The following is a 27,702-nucleotide window of genomic DNA, read 5'->3' as shown; positions in this document are numbered from 1 at the left end:
GGTTGTTGTGTCCGGGCTGTAACTTTCTCTTGTATATGACAGATTTACAATAAAAACTTGGCACATGTGTTTGGCATGTAAAGATTGTGTGTCATATGCAAGATCCACATGCATACACCAAAAGTCAGTGTTTGATCTTTAACTTTTCACTTTTTCATAGGTCAATGTCACATTCGGGGGGCATTTGTCACATACTGTGACAGCTCTTGTTATTTCTTGTTATGGAATGAGATATCCAATAATTCAATGCTGTTGATTTGCCTTGAGCCTCTTCTTTATAATTAGTTGAAGTCTTAGTCTTACCATTTATTTTATTTTAGATTATGAATGACACGATTGAATATTTGAAAAAGACGTATATTTCAAATTCACTGTAAAGGTTATTATTCAATTAAAAGAATTGTTATATTTTAGGTCAAGACACTAATAATCACATTCATACTCTTTAAAAAAACACTTTGAATGCATGTTTTTATCCCTTTTTCATTTTTGGTCATTAAGTTTTTTTATAGGTTAGGGCCTCTAAAAGAAAAGTTTTGTTTATCTTTTTAAAAGTTCCTTTATAGTAAACTGTCTTTGATATCATTATTGCTTGCATGACCTTGAATTGGCTTTCAGTAAAATGTGGAATATTAGGGACATTACAAGTCTACTAAGTACTGTTTTGTAAGCTTAGTACTGCTTTTTCAGTTTTGTCCAATAGATAATACAGAAATTTTATTAAATTGAACAGTGGATAAATGGCATGGTCATAGTTAGGCCATTTTTTATTTAACACTCCAGTAAAGGAATTAAGGTTTGTTACACCATGCACTCTCGAATTTTAAGCCATAGAGGCAATTTTTGGTAGTTTTTCTCACTTTTCACAATACACTCTATGATGCCTTGAGTTAGTTTATCTGTATCACAACGAGAGTGGTCAAAATTAGCACAAGCCCATAAGCCCCGCTCTGGTAAAATGCTTTCCGTGCTTGCTCATATTCTGGATTGTATATCGAAGGGCTTTTTCAAAATATTGATGCCAGGCAATAACATAAGAATTTGGGCTGGTTCAAAAAACTAATTTTGATGAAAACAATGCACTTTAAAGGGGTATACTCCACCGTCATGAATGTTTGTGAAACTCATCTTATGATTCAAAATGTACAATAATTATTTATGGAAAGTTATGCCATGTACAACAGCATTTTTGACTGGTTAATTCTGTATCATAATATTTAAAAACCAACCATTCCAATTGCAGGTGTCTGTTCCCAGTTCAATTGTTACTGGTACCCAGACCTCCACTACCACAACTAGCACAGGGACCAGTACCAGCTCCCAGCCCAACACTGCAGAGACTGGCACTCAGTCTGGAGGGATTGGTGCTCAGGCGACTACTGGTACCCAGTCTGAGAATGCTGCAAACCAGTCTGCTAGTGTACCAAACCAGTCTGCTGGTGTACAGGCCGGTGCCGGGCTCAACAATGAACAGATGCAGAGGATACAGCAGCAAATGTCTGCTGGGCTACAGTCTGTTTTGGGACAGGTACAACATAATGCAGTAACTGCTTTTGATTGAATTTAAAAAAAAAGAAGAAGATCTTTACAACGATTTACTCAAACGACAGCCTGCTTCGATTCATTGTCTCATTTGTTTTATTTTGGTACAAAGGATCTCCTTAACATAAAATAACATAACTTACTATTTATTGTAGTACAAGGCCTCCGGCCCCAAGTACAAATTCTAGAGAAGTTCAATATAGTGGTGACAAAGTTATGTATATATAAGTAGTATAAATGATCATTTTTATAATACAAAATATATCAGAAAAATATACTGTGAAATCATTAATGTTCGTGGGGCATTAATGTTCGTGGTTTTCGTGGGTTGGGTGATCCACGAATTCAAGATCCCACGAAATATTGACCCTTTATTCCCTTTTTCAATTGCCATGTTATGTACATACTCTAGTTTATTCGTTATGGAGGCCGCAGTATACATCGTAAATATCAGTCTAACTGTATATCTTACTATCATTGTTTTGTTAATAGAATATATCAGCCTTTAACAAATAATAAACCAAATCATTTTAATGTGTTTTTATGAAACAGATGACAGAAGCATGGATTGTGCCTTAACATGTGCAGTTCATTAAAATCTCCAGGTTTACAAAATGTATGTGATGAGTGTCGGTTCTCGATTTTATTTCTTTAATGAAATAATTAATCGATTACATTAGAGGTTACTGAGCACCCAATGTGACAATGTACAAAAAAAAGCGTTCAATATACTTATTAAACAAAAACGTGTAAATAAATATTGAAATGAGATGACATTCAAAAGTAATTGAATTTGTAAACATCAGCTATCTTTAAAGATTGTTTACTAAAATATACGGACCTTCTCGGTGTTTTTACAGTTTGCAAAATTCTTAATTGGCATTCAATGGCTTCGTCTATCTGTATTAAGGATCAGGGTACATCTTGTTTTATGACCTTAATTTCCAATTAAATCGATAATTGACATGGATATATGCACTAATTGGCATGTTGTACCACTTTAGAGAGTGTCATAAACCGAGTGACGTAGACTGCGGAAATCACGGGCCAGCGCGTGGAATGCAGTTGATCTAGGACGATCGCAATTTCGATTATTTTTTTTTTTCAAAATCGAAAAACCACGAATTCAAGTACCCACGAAATTGTAATTTTTCGGCAAACCACGAAATTTCATGCCAACGAATATAAATGATTTCACAGTAGCTATGAATATAATGATAGAAAACTATCAATCACGAATGAACTCATTCCTTATAGCAAAAGCCTTTACAATATAGTTTACAACAGATATTATACTTTGCCTATTGTAGTCTGATAATAATTTGTAAAACAAATGAAGCGTTATAATTCTATGTTTAAGTTGGTCAGTGAAGTATGTTTGTCTGACATCATCATACAACGGGCAGAGTTATTAAAAGTGGTATTTGTCCTCTGTAGCATAGAAATTTTGTTTCAAACAATAAGGACAAAACCTTAAGTCTCGATCAATGTTATTGTGACGGCCTTTTTCAATTTGTAATACATGACTAGAGCAACGGAAATTAGAAAACTTCTTTTTCAACAGTTCAACAATGGTAGAACCATGGAAGATATCTTTGTGGGTTTAAAAGACTTCTATAATGTTTGTAGTGCAACGCTTACAGTGAAGAATCAACAAAAATTTCTGCATCTTTTGCAGTGCACAGTCTACCTGTACTATTTATATATGGAAAACATTTAATGAAAGATTCAAATAGATTGACAATAAATACATTATATTGGATAAAGTCAATGATGTTAATGTGTTTATCATAAATCTCTGTAACTTGAAGCTTTATTATAGGGTCTTTCGCAGGGAAATGGCACGCCCGAGAACCCGTTTGTGTTTGTTGAGATGGGGCCAAACAGTATGACGGTTAACAGCATCTCTGCTGAGGTTGTTACCTCAGATGATGCGGGGAATCAGCAGCAGATTAATGGTACACTTAGTTTCAACCTATTTATTCAGAAGTTTCAACTTATTTATTCAGATCCATGGAAAAGAAAAATGTTTAAATAAATATTATATAATCAGTTAAATGTAATACAAAATTGAATGCTAGCTCAATACGGTAAGTTTTTTCAGCCAGGTAAAAAACTAGATAACAATTTCAAGGCTGCTAAAAAGGTTTAAGGTTAAGAAATTTGGGTTGGTCAGGAATATAATATCCAACATATCTTTTCACATCTAAGTATAATTTGTTGTCTTGTTTTGAATCTGTAAGTGATAAAAGTTAAAACAGTATCTTATGTGTTGTTGCTTGACTTATGAGTTTCGATGAAATTGATTTTGGTAAGTTAATAAATAACAGCAGTCAATCATATAAAGCTTGGTTGAGTTGTCCACAGTTTATTTTTTTGCTCTGATTATAATATTTAATAAATATTGACCAATCAGAAACATTCTGGCTTACTTATTAGACAAATTGAATAACTGTTCCTTGACTACAGTTCCCCCAGCAGACACAACAGCGCCAACATCCCAGCCTGCTGCTCAAAATCAAGGGTCGGCTCAAAACCAGGGGTCAGCCCAAGCTCGGGCGACATTTCAAGGTCAGGCCACTCCTCAAGGTCAGGGGCCAGCCCAAGGTGGACAAGCTGGACTGCCTCCAAATTTCCTGCAAAACATCATGCAACAGATATCCCAACAGGCTGGTAAGACCAATTTAGTATTAGAATATTCTTGAATAAATTATTGTGGCTAAATATTTGCTACTATAAATTGGTTTAATTTCACATGGTTCTATTTAAGTTTTGACCATTTTCACAAAGTTTAGAATTTGTAAACCGAAAAACATCCGAAGTGAATATTTTGCTAGCATGGTTAACCTGGGTTTTGTTTAATTAGATATAAATATAGGCTTTCAGGGTATACTCTTTAGGTAATTAAAAGTTTATGGGGTTAGTAGGTGACCAGATATGGGATATATGGGGCAAAGGAAACCATATCTTCGCTCTCATCTGAATAAGGTTTCCTGTGCATTGTTTATCAGACATTGGATCACCTACTAGCCCTGTAACATATAAATACTGTCAACAACCTGTTTACAATGATCAAATTATGGGAAATGGTTCATTTATTAATCAGAGTTGGAGAAAAGATGCCATTTTGGTACGATATAAAGATTATTGACCCAATGTGGAAAAATATGGGGTCACCACATGACCGGACTCGACCATAGGCATTGCGTTATTCATGTTGAAGGCTTGACATATGAGCATATTTAATATTCGGTCTTGTCCATGATAATCTAAGTTTCAATTTACATTTTCCTTAGGAATGATGGGAGCCCAGGGCACCCCACAGAGGATGCAGATCAACATTGGTCAGGGCCTGCCTGGCGGTATGCCGCCCGGTATGTCAATGGGAATACCTGCTGGTATGCCGCCTGGTATGTCGATGGGAATGCCTGCTGGTATGCCTGGAATGATGGGGATTAGACTTGGTCCCAGGATCGTGAGGCCTGGGGCTCCCAACAGTGAGACAGCCACTCAGACTGCTGGACCAAATGGGGTACCGGCTAATAGCGGGACACAGACTTCTAGTAAGAATATAAGACTATCATTGAATCCATGACTGAAGAGTGTTCACTTTTAAGCAGTCTTAGTAGATTGCTTTTCCACAAAGGCCTTGTAGTGATTATCAATTGTGATATAAAACACAACGTTTTAAGTTTATTCATATGAAACAAAAGACATACTTTTTGTCCAATTTTATAAATTTCTATTCTTATACCTTATTTATAGGAGTCCATTCACTTGACTCATACTGAAAATAATACATACTGACAGCTACCAGATGTCAGTAAAAAAGGTTCTGAGAGCTAACTTGCCCTGGAACCTCAAGTAAAAATTTCCTGTTACCATAGCAACCATGGCAGGTCAGTTAGAAAGCTTTTAAGGCTTAATTACTATTGTCTTAAGGACAAAAATTGAGGATAATATTTTATATATCATGGCTGCCCCTCCCACTCACACTTACAGATAGTCTGTTCAAAACCATTTGAGATTTTATTATCACCTGGATAACACAAAATTAATTAAACTTACTGGTATTATATATTAACTCATTCCGACATCTTAGCAACTCCTGCCAGTTCAATCATGGTTTAAAGTAAATATTTTTCTCCTCTTATATAAGAAATCCCTACCAACTCATCCTTCCTGGCTTAGTCAGTTCAAGAGCTTTTATAAATCAATATTTTTGGATAAAAAGTGCATGTTTTCCTTCTATTAAAATAGCAACCCCTACAAATGTGTCAGGCACCCAAACATCGGGTGCAGGCTCCACTCCCAATAGTACCTCAGGCACCCAGACATCCGGGGCACCACGGGCCCAGGCTTTCGTTGTTCCCGGCATGCCTGGGCTCGCACAGAATGTGAGCCCTGTTGATGGTTATCTCCCCTGTTCCTCGAGACATTTCCTCACGCCGCATGCAAGGAGCATCATTAATAACAATGGGAACAGACAGGTATGGTACAGAGTGATGCATAATAATGTGCAATTTATGATTTAAACATTTTATATCTTACAACGATTGTGAAAAAGTTACGATAACTTATACTAAGTCACTTTCATTGGCACAATGTTGCGGGAGTGTGGTCTTGTGTTGTTGCGGGAGTGTGGTCTTGTGTTGTGGGGGAGACAGGAGTACCCGCAGGAAAACCCTCTTGTTGGGCTTGGTAACCACCAACAAAACTCACATGCACCAATTGAACCGGGGTTGCCATGGTGAAAAGCGAGTGCGCTTACGACTGCTCTAAACAACCCTCTTGTCGGGCTTGGTAACCACCAACAAAACTCACATGCACCAAGGCTGGAAATTGAACCGGGATTGCCTTGGTGAAAAGCGAGTGCGCTTACGACTGCTCTAACCAGACAAACTGTGCAATTTATTGCCAGTTCAGTTTGATTTTAAAGGGTCATAATGTAGGTTACACTTGATAGATGCAAATATTTTCATTCTTTTATCTTAATGAATTATTATTATGCCCCCTTTTGAAAAAAGTGGGGTATATTGTTTTGCACATGTCGGTCGGTCGGTCGGTCTGTCTGTCTGTCGGTCGGTCGGTCGGAATACCAAATGGTTTCCGATCAATAACTTGAGAACGCTTTGACCGAGGGACCTCATACTTGGTATGTGTATTGGTCATCACCAGCAGATGAACCCTATTGATTTTGAGGTCAGTGGGTCAAAGGTCAAGGTCAGTGTGACCTTTACATGAAAAACGGTTTCCGATCAATAACTTGAGAACGCTTTGACCCAGGGACCTCATACTTGGTAGGTGTATTGGTCATGACCAGCAGATGAACCCTATTGATTTTGAGGTCAGTGGGTCAAAGGTCAAGGTCAGTGTGACCTTAACATGAAAAACGGTTTCCGATCAATAACTTGAGAACGCTTTGACCCAGGGACCTCATACTAGGTAGGCTTATTGGTCATGACCAGCAGATGAACCCTATTGATTTTGAGGTCAGTGGGTCAAAGGTCAAGGTCAGTGTGACCTTTACATGAAAAACGGTTTCCGATCAATAACTTGAGAACGCTTTGACCCAGGGACCTCATACTTGGTAGGTGTATTGGTCATGACCAGCAGATGAACCCTATTGATTTTGAGATCAGTGGGTCAAAGGTCAAGGTCAGTGTGACCTTAACATGAAAAACGGTTTCCGATCAATAACTTGAGAACGCTTTGACCCAGGGACCTCATACTAGGTAGGCTTATTGGTCATGACCAGCAGATGAACCCTATTGATTTTGAGGTCAGTGGGTCAAAGGTCAAGGTCAGTGTGACCTTTACATGAAAAACGGTTTCCGATCAATAACTTGAGAACGCTTTGACCCAGGGACCTCATACTTGGTAGGTGTATTGGTCATGACCAGCAGATGAACCCTATTGATTTTGAGGTCAGTGGGTCAAAGGTCAAGGTCAGTGTGACCTTAACATGAAAAACGGTTTCCGATCAATAACTTGAGAACGCTTTGACCCAGGGACCTCATACTAGGTAGGCTTATTGGTCATGACCAGCAGATGAACCCTATTGATTTTGAGGTCAGTGGGTCAAAGGTCAAGGTCAGTGTGACTGTAAGCTGAAAAAAGGTTTTCTGATTGTCCATATTTTTTTAATGCATGCACAGATGATTGGGATTGATGTATAAATGTTTGTATAGAAATGATTTTCTTTTATGTTACTATTTTAGTTGGGCATTTATTTGCCTTCTTAAGTTATCATAAGTAGATGACCTGCCTCATATGCATCCAATGACAAATCAGCTGTCATTTCAGTCCATGCATATTTCATTCAATTGTCCAAATATTTCTGGCAACTTGGCGCTCAGGGGGCATAATGTTTGACAAACATCTCTTGTGTTTAACTCATTTGATTTTAATCAGTAAAACAATGAAATATTAAAATATTAGCGAGATTAGCTTCATAAACCTGGGGAATTTTTGGCCCCAAAGCTATTACTTGAAAAGTTCATTTATAAAAGTTACTCTACACAAATCCTATGCCCTTTTTTGTTTTGATTAGTTAAAATGAGTTATTTATGCATTTAAATGGAATTTTTTTTTTCATCAATGTTTAAAAGCAATTGAAACTAAGGCTAAAGTTGGTCAGTCACTTAAATTGCTCATATTTCATCATCTTTTTTTTAGGAAAGTTAAAATTATTCTTTAACGGTAGGGTTGGATGTGTTATTGTTAGGGGTCCCTTACTGTTAAGGGTTAGAGATACGGTAAGTTTAAGGGCATATAGATAGTGGAAGAGTTAAATCGTTTTGAAACTGTAACAAACAAGTTTTTTCAAACCTTTTATAAAATCGCCAAATAACCTATGTGTTAATTTCTTCCTAGAACAATGACACAGCCCTGGCTGATATGGTGACCAACCTGATGTCAGGTCTTTTGGGGGGACGGAGCGCCCCTGGGGGGACAGGAACAACAAACACCTCATCCCCTGCAGGTAATGGAAGCTTTACAATTTATTTTTTGTCTTGGAATGAGCTAATTTATGTGACCATGCATGTAAACCAGTCAAATTAGATCGCAGTTTTGTACATTTTATTTCAAAAATTGATGTTTTATGCATTTTTCTTAAACCATTAGTAACGCTTTTAGCCATACACATTAAATTTCGGATGGAAATAAAATTATGAAAATCTGCGATCTGATCTTTTGTCAGCAGTCTTATATCACCTGTTGCAGATATTGACGCAAATATTGGCTATTTCCAAGACAAAAAATAAAAAAACTTGTCAAACTGTTGAACCTGTGAGAGTGCAGCTTTAAGAAGCAATTTTAAAATATAATCAAAAAACAGTTTTAATTCTGGAGTCTCATATTCAAGACCTTTCAAAAGAAATTAACGGCAAAGTTTATTGAATTCTTTTTGATCTTGACTATTTGAAGAATAAGGAGAGCTATACAACTCTTTCCTGCATTGGCGTTGCATGTTAGCGTTACATTATTTCAGCAAATATACCATGATTTGAAACTTGAGATATGTGTTCCCAAATGTCTTTCCTACTTAAGGTATTAGCCGCGTAATACACACTTTTTTTAAAAGATTTAACCGACAACATAGTTATAATCACGGTACAATATGGGACTTTTATCCAAATTTTGAAGATTTTTTACCGTGAATTAAAAAAGTTATTTATGTTTCATTACACCCACCCCCAAACTCCAAGGGCTACAAAGAGCGACAAGTAAATATTTTGTCTATATTTGAATTTTTTTCGCATTATCAGAGATTATGAAATAAACACAACAGTTTTTGGTAAAATAAACTTCAGTTAACAGAAAACTAAAGTTCAAACGAACACATTATTGATAAACATGGAAAAAAATCATTTTGATTGATCTTATGATTCTTCGGAAAAGAGCAGTTTTTCGATGTTTGAAAATATATAGCAGTTTTATAAAATTCATAAAAAATAGTTAACTATAAGGCAAGCTGCTGAAATCATTTTAGATATTATCTATGATGTCTATTGAACAATTTAAAAGACAATTTAGGATAGTTTACCGTCCAGTTTTGAAGAAAATATACAAAATGTCATGTTACCATACATTTTTATAGCTAATAAAATGCTTAAAAATCATCCTTTTCCTTGTAAAAAATTATAAAGCTTAATTGGACTTATTCATAAAATGTACTCTTTCAAATAAATGAATTTTACTTATGATACTAACTCAGAACACAGAGTTTAAAACAAATGAGTGTACTTTTAAACTAAAATATGTGAAGAAACAAGAACACTAAATGGGCTCGCCCCTCCAAAAATATCAGAGTGAAAGTTCTCAACTAATGTTGTTTTTTTAAATATAATAACATGTAAACAATCTCTGTGGGTAATTTGATGTATATCTGTTTTATTTTGTCATTGGTATTCTAACAATTAGTTTTTTTCACAATAATTCTTCACTCTTCAACAGTTGAAGTTTGGTCTGTTCCCATGCTTTGTACTTGTAGTGTGTGTACAGATGATAACTACTCAATGCTGAGTCAATGCTGATTTGGTTTTCATGCACCTTCAGGTACTTTACCCATCAAGAATGTTTAGTGCTGTAAAGGAAAAAAGTTGTACTTTAAAGCCTTTCTAACTAATTAGTATAGATAATTATACTGCCATACATATACAAAATAAAATATAAACAGTTTAATATTTCTCAACATTATTTTGAAAAAACAACAACAAGCTGATACATACATGTATATATATAAAGCAAATTATTAAATTTATCAATAAAATTCATCATCATCATCATCATCATCATCATCATCATCATCATCATCATCATCATCATCATCATCATCATCACCACCACCACCACCACCACCACCACCACCACTTGACCACCATCACCACCACCACCACCACTTGATTATTGAATACCGTAGGTTTATAAAAACAAAAACCAAGTCAAATATGTTTTATATGAAATACTCACATCATCTCGATCAGATGCAACTGCCTTGTGGATGGACATGGCTGTCAAATCCGCTCTCAAGGATCCAACATAGTATTTAATGCAGGCTGGAATTCTTCATAACCCAGTGTTGTTGACTAAGTAATATTCAGTCATTTTCCTGCCTGGAAGAAATTAGACTTCTGATTATCAACCAGCAGAAACTACCACCGTAAAATACAAATGCACAAGTATTATACATTCTGCACTAATATCTGTTTTAGCCAAGAGTAAGGGTTGGTAGGCACAAATGTGTAGTTGTTGTGCATATGGTTGATAATCATTCACAACAGTACGGGGTTTTAACAAGACCTACACCAAGCCAATGAATGTTAATAGTGTCCAAGCAGATGCGGCTTCAAGCCCCAAACCACATACAACTTTTTTTCACAGGTTAATTTTGAAAATATGCATTTTATAAACAAATAACAGGTATGTACATGTATTGTGGTATGTTAGAAATAGGTCACGTACCAAAACACATCATTTTTAAACAAAATTTTATGTCTAATATTTTTCTAAGATAAAACAATCAATTTAAAGATTACATACTCATATCATATCTTAAACATAAGTTATGTACATAAGTACATATAGAAATATGTAACATGTACATAACTTATGTACATGTTACATAAGTACATATAAAATATGAACATGCTGTCTAAACATTTAGCTAATAAAATGATTTAAGAATTCCAAAGATAAATTAAAAAACAAAAGTTTTTGAACACATAAACTTACACAACTACTCAAGGATACTTACATTCAGAGCCCTTTGATATGAATATCCCAGTTCCATGCCGATTGTTGACAGGTCTTTTTTCGAGAGAAAATCTCTTACGCGTATATTTCACTTATAATCCATGTTTTACTGTAATGACTCAAATTGTTAGATGTATCGTAATCAACTGTCAGCGTGTACTTTTAGTGTTTATATATTTTAAACGTATATTCATGAGAAAAACATCACAATGTTTCCAAATCCTACGATGTAGAAATTCCATTATTGACCTATGAATAGCCGGGAAATACCTTCTGTTTCTAAAAATAGCAACATCCGGTACAGGCCGAATACGCCCGATGTTCGTCGCGATCTGTTACGGCGAGTGGCGATATATGTCGATGTTTCCCGAGTTGTATTACATGTCTAATACCTTAATTACTGAAGTTAGATAACACTACTTTGAATATAATGCAAGTAATGGAGCCTAATTATTCATCTTTGTAATTAAGTATATTAAGTATGATAAATCTTTCTTGCATATAAAGCAAAAAAACTCTTTACTTAGAATTTCTGGTTAAGGTTTTGTATGTAATCAAAGTTGAAATTGTATAATTGATAGCAGTAAATTAGGGTGAAGTGTTAAAAGATACTAACATTAAACCTCAAAGTATAAATGAGTAAAAGAGAGTGTTAAAGTTTACTGGACCATTGACATGTTACAGGTGCTGGTAGCCAGGCAGGAGGTGGTGCCCAGCCGAGACCATCGGGTGCCCGCCCTGCAATGCCACCAGGAGCCAGTATACAGATAGGAGGACTGCCCCCCGGGCTAGCGGGGATGTTTCCAGGTGGTCTGCAACAAGGAGGTATAAATCATATGGAAATTGTATAGTTTTGAAGGATTAGGTGTTTTTTTTTCAGAAACTGCAAAAAGTGGTCATGAAATTAGTTCACTGCCCCTCACCCAAACATATGTGTGTTCAAACCCCACCAGGGACACAATTTTTCATGGTCTCTCTCAATAGACATCTGTACTGTTTTCTACCCAAATGCAGACTGTAGAGTTACTCACATTATCTTTCAGCTGTCTTAAAAATCACGCTAAAGTAAATTAGTATAAACCAAGTATTTAGTTTGTAGCCACAGGAAAGGTCTTTTATTGGGTGGAAGTAGTCTTGAGGTTTACTTGACCACCTTCAACCCAAAAGGTTGTGGATTCAAGCCCTCCTGGGACCCAAAAAATGGACTTTAGTGTGATCCTATTAGCTATCACCTTACATCACTATTGAGCTAAAAGAAATAAGAATCAAGTTCACTTATCCAATGAGAAAATTTCGGACCAATTTTTTTTACACTTTTTAAAACTGAAATCAGTCTGGCTCGGTCCAGACTGGCAATTTGTCGGTTTTTAGAAGCCTTGATACTAGTACACCCGAGGCTTGATCCCGACAATTTTGACTGATTGGTTAACTCATATAATGAAAGTTCAAAGAAATGGTACAAGTCCATCTTCAAACTACATTTTCAGATGAAATAAAATCATTTAATATTATATCATTGACATCATTCATTAGATTATTTAATTACTTATAAAAATATATTCATATAAAAAAGATAAGGCCATAATTAATGTGAGTTATATTGATCTAAAGGTCATACCATTCTATAAATTTGCACTTTGCCAATACTCATAAAAAGAGAATTTACAAATAAGGACTGCTTATCAGGAAGTTGGCTATTGACTGGGAGGTCTTATCTAGTCACTTGACTATTTGCTAAACGGTTAAATTATCATTTTTGTTTATGTAACTAAGATATGGTTGTTCATATCTGAAATCATATTCTCTCTCCATAAAGTGTGAGCAATGCCTTAGGATATTCAGATATAGTAATAATTATTATGTTTATGTAAAACAGATATGTATTCAATTATTTTCTATTGACCAAGTTTATTCGTTTTGACTTAATACTTGATTTACTTTTTTTTTCTGTGGGAACCAAAATAAATGTGATATTAATAAGTACTTGATTGAATTGATTTTTCGTGGGATTCATGGTATTGATATTGAATATTTACTATTTCTGCTCTCTTTAAACATCAAGAAGTTGTCAAAAAACCATTGTGAAAAAGGATCACAAAATTAAAGGAATCTTTTATAAATGCACTAAATCCCTAAGGTTGAGTCTATGCACGACTGGCAATGTGAAGTTTTATGTTTATTTTATATTGAAATGCTGACATATTTTGCATCATAATGAATAATTTATATTTTACAATATCTTTCAGCTATGCGGTTCAGGATGCCAGGCCGGGTCCCCACTGCGCCCCCCTCTCGTCCTGGTGTTCCCCCAATGAGGCCCCAGCAGACTGGGACCTCACCAGCCGGGGGGCCTGCCACAGGAGCAACTGGGGGAGAACCTCAATTTGTGAACATGTTACGACAATTTCTTTCTTCTGCTGTGAGTATTTTTTACCTGTATTACTTTTGTGATAAAATTTACTTGATTACTGTGAAATCATTTATATTTGTTGGCATGAAATTTCGTGGTTTTCCGAAATTTTACTTTTTTCATGGGTACTTAAATTTGTGGTTTTACATTTCCGAAAAAAAGTCTGCAACTGCGATCGTCCTAAATCGTCTGCATTATCTCCATGCGCTGGGCACATAATTTCCCACATCATACGGTTTATGACACTCCCAATAGGGGTACAACATGCCAATTAGTGCATATACCCATGTCAACTATCGATTTAATTGGAAATTAAGGTCATAAAAGAAGATGCACCCTGATCAGTGAAGCCATTGAATACCAATTAAGAATTTTGCAAACTGTGAAAACACCAAGAAGGTGCGTATATTTGAGTAAACAATTAATGTAATCAATTAAATATTTCTTTCAAGAAAAAAAATCGAGTACCGACATTCAATACGCTCATCTTGTAAACCTGGAGATTTTCATGAATAGCACACGTAACAGCACATGTTTCTGTCATTTGGTTCATAAAAAAACAATGAATTGATTTAGTTTGTTATTTGTTAAAGGCAAACAAATATAATAACTTAACAAAACAATAATAGTAAGATATACTGTGAGTTCGGTATTTACGCTGAATACCGCTGTAAACTGCGACCTCTTTTAAGAATATACTATGTACGTACATTACATAACATAGTATGTGCATAACAAGGCAATTAAAAAGGTGAATATAAGGACTATATTTCGTGGGATCTTGAATTCGTGGATCACCCCACCCACAAAAACCACGAGCATTAATGTCCCACGAACATTAATGATTTCACAGTACTTTCAGTAATTTGAGTAAGGTTAAGTCTTGAAGTGACCAAAATTTATTCAGAAGTAACAGAATACATTGGTTTACTTATATTTACTTTGCCAAAGTTAGAAAAGATAGAAATACATGATATAAGTGTCCTTAAGGTTTCCAATGGTTTCCAATGTACAAATAAGCTTTTCATTTCAATGAGCAATTGGTACTTATAAAATTTCGATGTCTGGTGACTACCTCGAATTTTAATATTGTTTGAAAGGGTAATGCTTACTGGTTACTAACATGTATAATAAATGAACGAAAGGAGGTACATACAGGTCAAGTTATTCAAGGTTCATATAGTTTTTGATGAGTCCTTGAACTTGATGCCTGCTCCTTGAAAACTACTTTAATTTGTTATGGCCAATAACTCCTCAAAAAATAACATAAATATTAAAAAAAGAAAAGAATAAAATTGACCCAATTGCTCTTGATTTTTTCTGTTGGAAATAAAAGTATAACAAAAATAGCAAACAGATCAAATGATGAAGACAACCGAAAGAAAATGATAGCGCTATCTATAACAGGCCTATTTTCAAGTATGGTTATCTAGTATGGTACGGTTTGGACTTTTTCTCATTATTTTTAAGCAATTCTCATGATGTGTTATTTTATCAGTGTTGCGGAAAAGGTTGTCTTGTGTTGAAAATGGTAAAAATAAAATAGATACGAGTTTAAAGGAGTTGTTATTTGTGTACACAAACACCTTGTAACCAAATATAGATCAAGGATTGAAAAATGAATACATGTTACCTGAAGTTTGGTTACAATTAATGTGTAATGGTTTACAATATTTTTTGCTAACTTTGTTTTATTAATGTTTCAAATTTGGATTCTGGATTACTGCGGCAGACTTTCAGTTGTCTGCAAAGGATACTTGGAGGTTTAATTTCATTATCATGCACAGGTCTCATCATCCTGTAGAACTATCTCAAAACTTTAAATCTGCAGAAAATTCTACCAGGTTATAACAAAACTGGAATTTGACATGATTCTGAGTGTAATTGTGCATTAAATGTGATCTAATGCACAAGAAGTTACAAGCAATAGAGATGCTTAGAGAGGACTTGAGTACTTGAAAATGGGGGAGAGTCCTTGAAACTTTTTTAAAATCTTGGTACAATAGTTCTGTTTGAACTTTGTTATTTGCAGTTTGTTTTTTGTTCTTTATTTCAACTGAAATCTACTTTTGACCAATTTTTCAAGATCAAAGCAAAATGTTTGCAATATTGTCATCAGTATGATATTTACATATTCCCCTCTCCTAACCCTTTGAAATGATACGAAAATAATAATGGGGCAGCCAGGCATCAAAATTTCACACTCAGTGCTGCAGCTAGGCCTACATAGCAGGATGGGGCTCCCCACTGCCCTTGTCTGGCACCCTGTTGCCTTTTGACGGCATCTCACTCTTCCTTTTTGATAGTCAAATTTCAGATATAAGTATAAAAATAATAATTATACAAAATTTAAGTAAAGATAACAACTAAGGTATTCATAAAAAACTCTATAAGTATTGACAGTAGATAAATCACATACACAATTTTAAATAATTGAACATTGGCCCCTAGAAGTGCCCCATTTAGGCTCATTCAATGTGCATCTAAGTGTCCTTACCGACTAGGACCCTTCGCTTTTCAAATCCTGACTGGAGCACTGACATTATTGTACCCGGTATATTAATCAAACTGTATTATATCATTGTCATTCAGAACCAGCATTATTTCCTGGCACCCTGGTGCCTTTTGACGGCATCTCACTCTTCCTTTTTGATAGTCAAATTTCAGATATAAGTATAAAAATAATAATTATACAAAATTTAAGTAAAGATAACAACTAAGGTATTCATAAAAAACTCTATAAGTATTGACAGTAGATAAATCACATACACAATTTTAAATAATTGAACATTGGCCCCTAGAAGTGCCCCATTTAGGCTCATTCAATGTGCATCTAAGTGTCCTTACCGACTAGGACCCTTCGCTTTTCAAATCCTGACTGGAGCACTGACATTATTGTACCCGGTATATTAATCAAACTGTATTATATCATTGTCATTCAGAACCAGCATTATTTCCTTGTCTGCATTTTCTGACTTTTAATATTCATTTTTAACAACAATGTGCACATTTTTCATACTTTTCAGAATCAGGAGCAGACTGGTCCTCAATCTACTGGAACCCAGTCAACACCAGCCAGTACCCAGTCAACCCAAGCCAATAACCAGTCCAGCTCCTCAGGTGCGGGAACCGGTCAGACAGGCCAACAGCCAATCAGTGATGAGGCTTTTACACAGCTTGTGAGTGGGATCACAGGCTATATGTCTCAAGCTGCTGTGGGACAGGCACCGAGACAGACAATTGCTGACTTCCTGTCGGGACTCGGGGAGTCATACAATGTGCCACAAGGAGAAGGTAAGCAATATGTGATTGTTATTGAACTGTTTCACATGTTTCTGATAAAAAAATAATATTAAGCTTTATATGACGGCCTGTTTCTTTAAAACAAAAAAGGTTAAGATATTGTGATAGCGCTGGTGTTGTCATTGTCATTCTGATGCAAACGCTATTATCAAAGATTTAAGTATGCTTTGGTACAGGTATCAACCAAATTTATGAAATAGATATGGATCAATATTAAAATCATTTTACAAATATCATATTGCATTTTGGGAATGCAAAGAAATGAGGTACTACATGTTAATGCTATAATTGATATATTTAATGAAATAGTATTGAATATTATATTATATGATTTGAAATCTTCGAGTGTATTTAAATGTGATATGAACTGAATATGTATTCTTTCCAGGTTTCATTAATGAGTGCCTGTCATGTGTTCTTGCCAGCCTGCAAATCACAGACCTTATCCAGGTCTTCTATGGTCAGCCCACACCACTGAACCAGGTACACAGATTTTTTCTTGAAATACTTTAGTCAAATAACATGAGTCAGGTTATGCTTCGCCACTTGTGAAAATGTTTTTCTATGACACTTGTGAAAAAAAACCCATCTTACACTGAAATAAACAATTTTTTTTTGACATTTTGGCAGGAGGAGGTAGTCTCTATAATTCAATAAACAGTCTCTTTAAAGTAAAACATTTCATCCAAAATCCACTACAGGTTCAGAGGCCACTAAGGGAGTTCATCTCCACACGGGTGCTAGATGGATTACCTGCCCTCCAGGGGACCATCAGAGATGCTGTAGAGACCCTTGTGGATTCGATGCAGCCAGAGATCGCTGAGGCAGTGGTGAAGTGCCTTTTACATTCCTTATAAATTTGAAGAGCAAAAAAAATTCAATGTGCGGATTATAAAATAATTTGAAAGTGCAGTTGATATTTATAGACCAATATGTTGAGAAAACTTGGAAGTATAATGTGTCAATATCAGGTATCATAACTTCTTATAAAATTGTTATCTTCCCTTGCTGCTAATTACACTGCGAAAATAAATGTACTCTGAAAATTATTTGTGACAAGTATTAAGCTTCATTGATTGTTCATTGAGAAGAATCACATAATCTGTATTTTTTAACTCCTCTCTTTGTAACAGCAAGACGCATAACTATGGCCTTAGTTATTGTTGTTGTTCCCCTTTTTTGACTGAAAAACAATGGACAAGTCTTGGTGTCAGCTCCTATCGGCTTTTGTGTTTTTGTTTTTTATGCCCTCAAAGTTGGGCATATTAAAATTGCGTATGTCTGGCTCAATATCTTGTGTCTGGCATGTAACTTTCTCTTGTATGGACAGAAATTTAAAATAACTTGTTTAACATTGCACCCCATATAATCTAAATAGACATTGTGTGTTTGTATTGCAGGCTGTATCCCAGCCCCGGCCCCACATAGACTTCCAGGCAACACTCATGGGATTCTTCAGCCAGAATCTCTTCAACATTATAACACTGGCCATGAATGCCAGAGGTAGGTCATAGTGCAGCACTAATCTATCAGTTATCTTTATGTTACAACAGACAGACAAGCTTCATAGTACCTGTTTAATAATTTAGCCTAAATACTACCTGTAACATGAGAGTCTAGTTTATTAGTACTTGAACTGCTAGCTATTTTACTGATTTAGGCCTCCTCTCAAAGAATAGTTTTCATTGTTTAGACATAGTGACCGAATACACATGTAAATATAGGAACCTTTTAATGTGACAGAATAGAAAAATGATGGTAACTTGGGAGTGTTGTCATCATTGTATTTTTGCAACCAGATACACAAAGATAGCATCACAAATCATGGTTTTAATCACATTTGTTATCTGTTTCAGAGAACGACCCCAATTTTGGGGCTGACTTGTATGCGTGTGTTCGTAGGACGTTGTCCGAGTTGTATATCCTGTGTGGGCGCTGTCTAGGAGGAAGGGAGGCAGTCGAAAATCTCCTCGCTAACAGACTGGTAAGCAAGAGTGTTAAAGATAAAGTCCCCTCTAAAAAAATCCCCCCATGATTTGAAAACTTTTTTATGTTGTTTCTGAATAGAAATGTTGTAAAATGAACTGAAGTTAAAGGTAAAATCACTTTCAAAAATGGTGTAGAAATTTTAATATTATATTTAAAGGTATTTTGTTAGCCTGTGCAGAATATAGGTAGCGGAATCGTGTCCCGTAAGCATGTGTAATACTGCTGGGTAAAAGCACCATGTTTGTTTGGGAATGTAGCAATTGGTGGAATAGGGTTGGGTTGTTCATAAAAATGGCCAGATAAATGTAGTAACATAAACAACACTTTAAAAATAAGTTTGAGTTGTAAGCGCCAATGAAATATGCAAGAAAACATGTCAACTGCTACATTAAAGCTGCACTCTCACAGATTGAACGATTTAAAAAAAAAAAAATTGTCTTGGAATGAGTCAATTTTTGTGAAAATCCCTGGAAACCAGTTATATAAGACTGCTGACAAAAAATATATAGCAGATTTTTATAGTTCAGTTCAAAATGGATCTTTTAAGCATTTTTCTTAAACCGTTAGTAACGGTTTAGGCCATAAAACATTAATTTTCGAAAGGAAATGTGAAAAACTACGATCGGTTTTGTTGTCAGCAATCTTATATCATTGGTTTGCAGATATTTACACTAAAATTTGCTCTGTCCAAGACAAAAAATAAAAAAGTTGTAAAAATGGTAAATCTGTGAGAGTGCAGCTTTAAAGGGGCTGGACACCAGATGAGAGAAAATAATTCTATATGTTGTGTTTGTAAAAATATACCTTGTACATTCATGGCTGAATCATACATGAAGACACCTAACTTTCTTCAATAGTCTGGCCCTGCTGTCTCATTATCTTGAGCCTAGCGTGCTAATGTATCTTATTTCATTTACCTAGTACCCAAATAGCTCAACCTTGATTTAACACAACAAAAATTAGTTTATTGTGATATCACTACCGGGTATCCTCAACATTATTTTCTTTAAAAGTCTCAAAACTTTTTTAAAGGATGATTTTTTCACAATTGATATCAACACAAACATAGTGAGGTCATCCTATCAACGAACGTTACTACAGAATTTTGTTAGGTCAAGAATTACAGTTCATAGTTAAGGGAGTGTCAAGATTTACTTGCAAAAACATACATACTTTGCCTGAACTTACCATACCTTTCTTATTTTCGAAATAGATGGTATAACGATTCAGATATATTGATTCGAAAAACAATTGTGCGAAATGTGCGTTGATCCAATGGATTCAGTGTGCTGAGCTTGATCCAAGACTATTTTGGCTTATTAATTATGTTCGGTTTATTATTGATATGAACAATTTATTCCTAACTTCAGCAACGGTTCACATCAGGCGTGAACCCCTTTATCCAGGAATGGATGTCTTCTATGACCTTGAGACAGCTAAGTGGTTTCTACCCATCCATAACGGTGACAGAGGGAGAGATTTCGCACTTTATTGTGTACAAGTCAGTTGGGCAGCCATCTGGTGCCACTCAATCAAGAACTCAGACTAAGTCTTCGGCTAAACCGGTTTCGAAGTCATCATCTGCTTCAAGTGCAACTCCAACTAGTAGTAGTGCACCTGAATCTGAAAGGTGGGTAATTGGGTAAATACTTTGTTGTTTAAAGATCATACTTTCATCAAAGAATGATATGTACAGCAGTCACTCTTAAACCTATTGTTGTAGAAAGAATCATACCAAAATCTGATATACCGGTAAATCAATGCATTAAAGTTGGGCATTGTTTTGAAAAGATAATTTAAAGTACATGGGGACTAATTTGTTGGGCATCCGGTTGGCAGCCCAGTTTTCGTCCCTGTCACACTTTTGTTAACAATTGATGACCTTTGAATGACTTTGTATATAGTCTAAAACTTTGGTATGCACATTGGTCATAGTAAATACCCCTATTTTAGGGTCAGTAGGTCAAAGGTCAAGGTCATGATGACCTTTTCTAGTACAATTATGGGCACTCATGATATGGGACACATCCCATCCACAGAATTATAGTTGTTGTAGTAAAGCTTGGCTTCTTACTTATATCAAATTGTTCTCTAGCTTTACTCCTGATATAATACCTATTAATTTATTTATATGACCTTCAGGCCGACAGTTGGTACAAGCACAAGTACAAAGCCTGAGAGTTCCCCTGTGCAGGCCCCCGTTCTCAAACAAGCAATAAAACAGAAGGAGGAGAGTCAACCAATGGAGACCAGCCCTCCTGTTTCATCAACATCGCCAGGGGCATCAGAGGTATGTAGCGGTCTCGTGATGTTTTTTCATAGTTTATTAAATTCTCATCCATATAATGCTATAATGATACAACTAAAGCTTGTGGTCATTGGAGACTTTTACCAATTGATATAAAAAACAACACAACTGTAAATGATATCAGTATTAACAACCTGAAATTATATTAGTTCATACCATTTTGCAGGCACACCTCAGTGTGTTAGTCCTTTGCAACATCACTGAGGTTAAGTATCTAAATCCAGTACCAAATTTTGCGGAAGTTCTTAAGCATAAAAAACATGAAGCTTATTTCATTAATAAATAAAAAAAATGTTTGTGATATCATCATGGAGATCATTTTCTTTGAAAGTCCAAAAAGCTTTTAGATTGTCAATATAACATTAATTATACCAAAACTAAGGTGTGTGCTTCGCTTGATCCTGTTATAAGGGACTAAGGATGTTTCGAGAATTTAAGGCCCGCAGTAAATGAATAGTAAGTGTTTGGTGTTTTCCTATACTTCATATTATCTTAAATACCTTTCCTAGGTTGAGATGGACACTGTCACTCGTGTAACTCCAATACGGGAAGTCAAGGGAGCGGCATCGGCAGATAGCAGTAGCAGTCAGATATCTCCCATTACAAACGGGAATCAGCCTTCTCCTGTTGGAGCACAGGCGGGTAGTGATAACTGGGAAAGTGTTGTTCCCGCTGTAAGTTCTACTTATACACTTTGTGGATATGTTTTAGATATCAGAGATACATGTTAATACTGGGATATCTCCCAGCCTTCTCCCATGGGAGCACAGGCTTGGAGTGATAACTGGGAAAGAGTTGTATCTGCTGTAAGTTCTACTAATTCACTTAGCGGATGTGTTTTAATTACTAGAGATACATGTTAATACTGGGATATCTCCCATTACAAATGGGAGTCAGCCTTCTCCCATGGGAGCACAGGCGGGGAGTGATAACTTTGAAAGTCTCATACCCGCTGTAAGTTCTACTTCATGTTACTTATGAGAAAGTTTAGCATTTAGTTAGTAAATATGAGTTCGGATGATATTTTAAGATGTGGATGGAGTAGTTCTATTCAAAGACTGTATATATAATATAGAGTTAAAAATGAATTTGTATTTTCAATTTTCAAATACAGTCCAAAGAAGATGAAATGCATCTGACACCAGGCTGAGCCATGACTAGTTGTCACTAGTATTTCTTTTTTTTAGTGATTTGATTCAAATGCCTTCATATTTGGGTATAAGTTGAAGTTGGGGATCATTTGCTTAGTGTCCGTTATGCTTCATGAGTGGTTATTCTAAAAAATGTATTGAAATCAAAGGGTGAGACTGGTCTAGGTGTCCATCTCATCCTAGTGGTTGTCAGTTTGATCCCCACCCATAGTACTCTCTGATAGCCTTTGAAAAAGATCAGTACTGTTTTCATCCGAAGGAATGAGACGCAAGAAAGATTCAGTGTTCCAGCTAGGCCTAAATAGCAGGGTGCGACACCCTGCTGCCCTTTTCCAACACCCTATTAACTTTTTTACTACACCATGTTTTGCCCTTTTGTTTGACAGAGTTAATTTTCAGAAATAAGTATAAAAATAATAGATATATTATATATATATATATATATATATATATACGGTAATGTTGACACTAAAGTAATAATAACAGCTATGGTATTCATAACAAACTATTTGTATTGGAAATAGTAGCAACACATACACAGAATTAAACATAAGTCCTAACAAGTACCTAATTAAGGCTCATTCAATGCACATCAGGTGCCCTTTCTGACCAAGCACCCTGCCCATTTCAAATCCTGGCTGGAGCACTGAAAGATTCATATCAGTTTTCAGCTATCTTTACAATCAAATTGAAGTAAGTTCTAACAAATAATGCTCTTCATATCTCCCCTGTACTATAGGAGTGGGTTCCAGTGATATCCCGGGACATTGAAGCACAGAGGCAGCCGGCTCAGCAACGGCCCTTCAGCGATGTCTATATGCAGGGAATGCCTCCTAAACGACGCAAGGTACCATACATTCATAATGCCATTACAGATATGAGACTCAAGTTGGTATTTATCTAGCACACAAGCTAAGCATGAAGTATATTCAGGGATAGCATTATAGATGCATCAATCATATAAAAGCTGGTTTCATCGCATTGCAGCTTTTCTTGTATACATTATTGATTACCGATCAGTCTTAGCTTTGCTATGCAGAAAGTTATATCCATGCTTCCAAAGGGAGGCATAATTATATAGTAATCACACATCACATAGGAATTGCTCGTCCGTTGGAGTGTTACTATCTTGTCTCAACTGTAACATTTTCAACCTTATTTTAATTTTATTCAAACTTTACAGAAATTTAAAGTAACATGGTAAATGTGATACCAATAGTATTTTTTCATCCAAGGTCAAGGTCACACCATAGGTCAATCGGCTAACACTTGGAAATGACCAAACCATGGGCATTTATCATGTTCCTGTGACATCTTTATTAGATTTAAAGTACTTTTGGCAGTGATTGCACAGTTATTTTGCTATAAACCCATAAGTTGGAATACGTTAGAAATAAATCTTTGTGTTCTTTTCCAATCAGATAATGGCTGACCAGAAAGCAACTGACTTATCCAACTCTGCTCGTGCTCTGCCTCATTCTATACAGCGAGCTGTAGCCGCAGCAGCAGTCGAGCCAATCAGCAGCATGGAAAATCTCCAAACTGAGCTTGCTGCAGATACTAACCTTCAGGAGGCGTTTCAGTCAGAAGTTAGCAGCTCATTGGCTGAAAGGCTTGAGTCGGATTCAGATTTTCGTGCGGAACGATTCCCTAACAGTAACGAGTATTACCATAAATCGGCTGGCAAAAAATGATGAATAGTGGAAAGTTATGGCCAGTTGAGATGAAGTTGTATGTCAAGTGACTTAACACAGTGTTCGAAGTTATATCGAGAATATTTATGTGTTTTGCTTCCATGTGAAAGGGGAGTAAACAAGGGATTTATCCATCATCATACATCTTGGTTGTTATTACTGGAGACAATGTGTTTATAAAAGGAAATAGTAATGAAACTAGAAGTGAAGTTATAAATAAATACTGTATATATTTGTTTATTTAATCATATGTAGGACTTGCACATCTTTATATGCACATTCAAGGCTGGACCAACAGGTTTTAAACAAAAAAAATGAATTTATTTATAAAAAACAAAGGCTCTTTGATTCTGTATTAATGATTTTCGTAGAAATAGCTTTGTTTTGATATCTTAATGTACCTCATTTTCAGATCAAATAATTCTGTTACTATTGTTCTTTTTAATTATTTTTTCTCTGTAATATATGAAACGATTTTATTATCTACTATTGTTTGTCGAAAACAAGATAAATGTGACGGCTGCATGAATCATTCCTACTAAGCTTGAGTGGTTTGAATAGGCAGAAAGCTATTCGATAGTACCACATAAGAGCCCTTCTTACATATGCAACAAACTGAACTTCAAAAATGCCTTTGGTTAAAATTATAATAAATCAACCAATAGAAAAAAAGCGGGAAAGGTTAAGCCCACCTCCGTATGTCCACAGTGTTTTTACAGTTAATTTTTTATGCAGATTTTCTGTGCAAAGACCTGAAGAAAAAAATGTGAGTCAGCAAAATTCAAGCCACGAGAAACTACTAAGAGCTCTGCTAACATACTGTTATATAGGAATTTGTTACAGAGCACTCGATAGCTAACAGATTAAGAATTTCACCCCAGATTTCATCATCATACTTCTTGTAAAGTACTTTTCATTACATTATTACAATGTAGAATATTTATATTTTATTGTTCATACTAACCAGCAATAGGTGCAAAGTTTGATGTATAAACTATGCATAATGAGAGTATTCTGCCTTTTTATGAAGGCTGAAAAGTATGATACAATAAGGTTATTGTGTTAAACCTTATAAAGTGTTCAAAGCATATAGACTTACAATAAAGATAAATGATCATAACAGATTTTGCAAAAAGGAATGCTTTCTTGAAAATTTCATTTTTTGATGTTAAGTTTTTAGCTGTAAGAATAAAGTAATAGTTACATGACATGAATTAAAATCATAATGATTAATAATGGGCAGTGTGAGTGTAGTGAAGGAGCCCTTCTTAAGCATTAAGATTTTAATTCAGGTCATCTAACTGACTTAGAATGCATCCTCATTGGCTGACATGTAGTAAACGCAAAATTTGACACAAGGATAGCGTATCTGATGAGTGGCAGTGGGCGGACCTTGAAACACCTGTGAATGTTGAAATGTTTAATGATTAAGCCTAGAACTTAATAATTTTGCCAGTCTGCAATTTCATTGGCTTTAATTAAATGTGGGTTGTATTCTAAGCACTGATAGCACAAGCAAATTATGACATTTCCATCCTCTAAAAATACCTTAGTAATTAACAATTTGTAAATATTGACCAATGTTTGTCTTTTTTGGACATGCCTTACAAGACTTTAGTATACTATACAAGTACACATACATGCAAATGAATTTGATATACTTGTAACTGATTGCATTATTTTATGTTGTGTTATTTTATCTGTTTTGAAGAAATGAGTTTAGATATTGTCATAGCCCTTGTGTCATTGAAGTTCAAAAACTTTATCCTTGGCAAAAATCGTGCAGGATATTGAAACGAAATATGGTACACATGTTCCTACAATAAGCATATGTCAAACAAGACCCACAACTTTGACCTTAATAATTGCCAAGTTATGTCCCTTCTTTTAAAGAAATAACAGATGAGCGCTGGCGTTCACTCAGGGGCGCTCTTGTTCAGCTTAACTAATGATTGACCCTTAAAGTCATGGAATTTATGTGCTTTTAAAGTTGACATAATTCACTAACACACGTTGCTTTGCCTTTGCATTTTAAATCCTGCCTTGATATATTGTGTTGGAATAGAAATTAACGTGAAATAAACAATTTGTTGTTGCTATTCTAAATAATAAATAAAAATAAAAATTGAGCTGTTCTTGATTTTTAACCAGGTTTTCACATATTGAAACCTGGTTATTAGAATGACGAACGTTGACATATCTTGACCCAACTTGGTATAAAGGAAGAGTTTATGGATACCTTTCATGGGATTGCGCTTGGGGTCCCTAGTCAAGGTCAAGGTCACTGTTACTAAAAATAGAAAAATGGTTGAAACTGAATAACTTAAGTTAGGGTTGACTTATTTTTACCAAACTTGGTATAAAGGAAGAGTTTATGGATACCTTTCATGGGATTGCATTTGGGGTCCCTATGGTCAAGGTCAAGGTCACTATTACTACAACTAGAAAAACAGTTGAAACTGAATATCTTCAGTCAGGGTTCACATATCTTGACCAAAATTGGTATGGGCGGCTTCAAATTCACCTATGAAACTGAATAATTTCAGTAAGGGTTGACATATCTTGACCAAACCTAGTCCATGGGAAGAGTTTAGGGATACCTTTCATGGGATTGCATTTAGGGTCCCTAGAGTCAAGGTCAAGGTTACTGTTACTAAAAATAGAAAAATGTTTGAATCTGATTAATTTTAGTTAGGGTATAAAGCAAGAGTTTATGGACACCTTTCATGGGATTGCGTTTGCGGTCCCTAGGGTCATCTTTACAGTCATTACATTGGTGCCTGTCATTACATTAGTGTCAGTCATTACATTGGTGCCTGTCATTACATTGGTGTCAGTCATTACATTGATGCCTGTCATTACATTGGTGTCAGTCATTACATTGGTGCCTGTCATTACATTGATGTCAGTCATTACATTGGTACCTGTCATTACATTATTGTCAGTCATTACATTGGTGCCTGTCATTACATTGATGTCAGTCATTACATTGGTGCCTGTCATTACATTGGTGCCTGTCATTACATTGATGTCAGTCATTAAATTGGTGCCTGTCATTACATTGGTGTCAGTCATTACATTGGTGCCTGTCATTACATTGATGTCAGTCATTACATTGGTGCCTGTCATTACATTGATGTCAGTCATTACATTGGTGTCTGTCATTACATTAGTGTCAGTCATTACATTGGTGCCTGTCATTAAATTAGTGTCGGTCATTACATTAGTGTCAGTCATTACATTGGTGCCTGTCATTACATTGGTGTCAGTCATTACATTGGTGCCTGTCATTAAATTGGTGTCAGTCATTACATTGGTGCCTGTCATTACATTGGTGTCAGTCATTAAATTGGTGTCAGTCATTACATTGGTGCCTGTCATTAAATTGGTGTCAGTCATTACATTGGTGCCTGTCATTAAATTGGTATCAGTCATTACATTGGTGTCATGGAGTTTTGATTATCATAAGTCCATAAATGCCAAGTTGCTTATTCAAGGGCCTTAACTGTGGTTTTACAAAGTGCAGCGGGAAATATATCCCCAGTT

The 27,702-nt window shown here is 35.5% G+C and overlaps 1 protein-coding gene across 4 annotated transcripts in view; it reads left to right on the top strand.

The window, feature by feature from the left end:
- Nucleotides 1-26,285, top strand: part of LOC128223981 (large proline-rich protein BAG6-like) — a 38,911-nt gene extending 12,626 nt beyond the window's left edge. For 3 of the 4 annotated variants that reach the window (XM_052933538.1, XM_052933540.1, XM_052933537.1), the window contains 18 exons: nucleotides 1,244-1,528; nucleotides 3,365-3,500; nucleotides 4,012-4,215; nucleotides 4,839-5,105; nucleotides 5,803-6,032; nucleotides 8,419-8,527; nucleotides 11,986-12,126; nucleotides 13,548-13,720; nucleotides 16,738-17,005; nucleotides 17,403-17,497; nucleotides 17,716-17,844; nucleotides 18,415-18,517; nucleotides 18,871-18,998; nucleotides 20,374-20,633; nucleotides 21,146-21,293; nucleotides 21,821-21,985; nucleotides 23,202-23,309; nucleotides 23,884-26,285. In XM_052933538.1, the coding sequence (XP_052789498.1) occupies nucleotides 1,244-1,528; nucleotides 3,365-3,500; nucleotides 4,012-4,215; nucleotides 4,839-5,105; nucleotides 5,803-6,032; nucleotides 8,419-8,527; nucleotides 11,986-12,126; nucleotides 13,548-13,720; nucleotides 16,738-17,005; nucleotides 17,403-17,497; nucleotides 17,716-17,844; nucleotides 18,415-18,517; nucleotides 18,871-18,998; nucleotides 20,374-20,633; nucleotides 21,146-21,293; nucleotides 21,821-21,985; nucleotides 23,202-23,309; nucleotides 23,884-24,156 (3,222 nt within the window). In that variant the 3' untranslated portion in view covers nucleotides 24,157-26,285. The remainder of the gene's footprint in view (nucleotides 1-1,243; nucleotides 1,529-3,364; nucleotides 3,501-4,011; nucleotides 4,216-4,838; nucleotides 5,106-5,802; nucleotides 6,033-8,418; nucleotides 8,528-11,985; nucleotides 12,127-13,547; nucleotides 13,721-16,737; nucleotides 17,006-17,402; nucleotides 17,498-17,715; nucleotides 17,845-18,414; nucleotides 18,518-18,870; nucleotides 18,999-20,373; nucleotides 20,634-21,145; nucleotides 21,294-21,820; nucleotides 21,986-23,201; nucleotides 23,310-23,883) is intronic. The other variant, XM_052933539.1, reaches the window with a different exon arrangement.
- The last annotated feature ends 1,417 nt before the right edge of the window (nucleotides 26,286-27,702 follow it).

Source organism: Mya arenaria, chromosome 17 (genome assembly GCF_026914265.1).
Source record: "Mya arenaria isolate MELC-2E11 chromosome 17, ASM2691426v1".
Taxonomy (NCBI): domain Eukaryota; kingdom Metazoa; phylum Mollusca; class Bivalvia; order Myida; family Myidae; genus Mya; species Mya arenaria.
The sequence above is the reverse complement of the archived record's forward strand: the minus strand, read 5'-3'. Positions and strand labels throughout refer to the sequence as shown.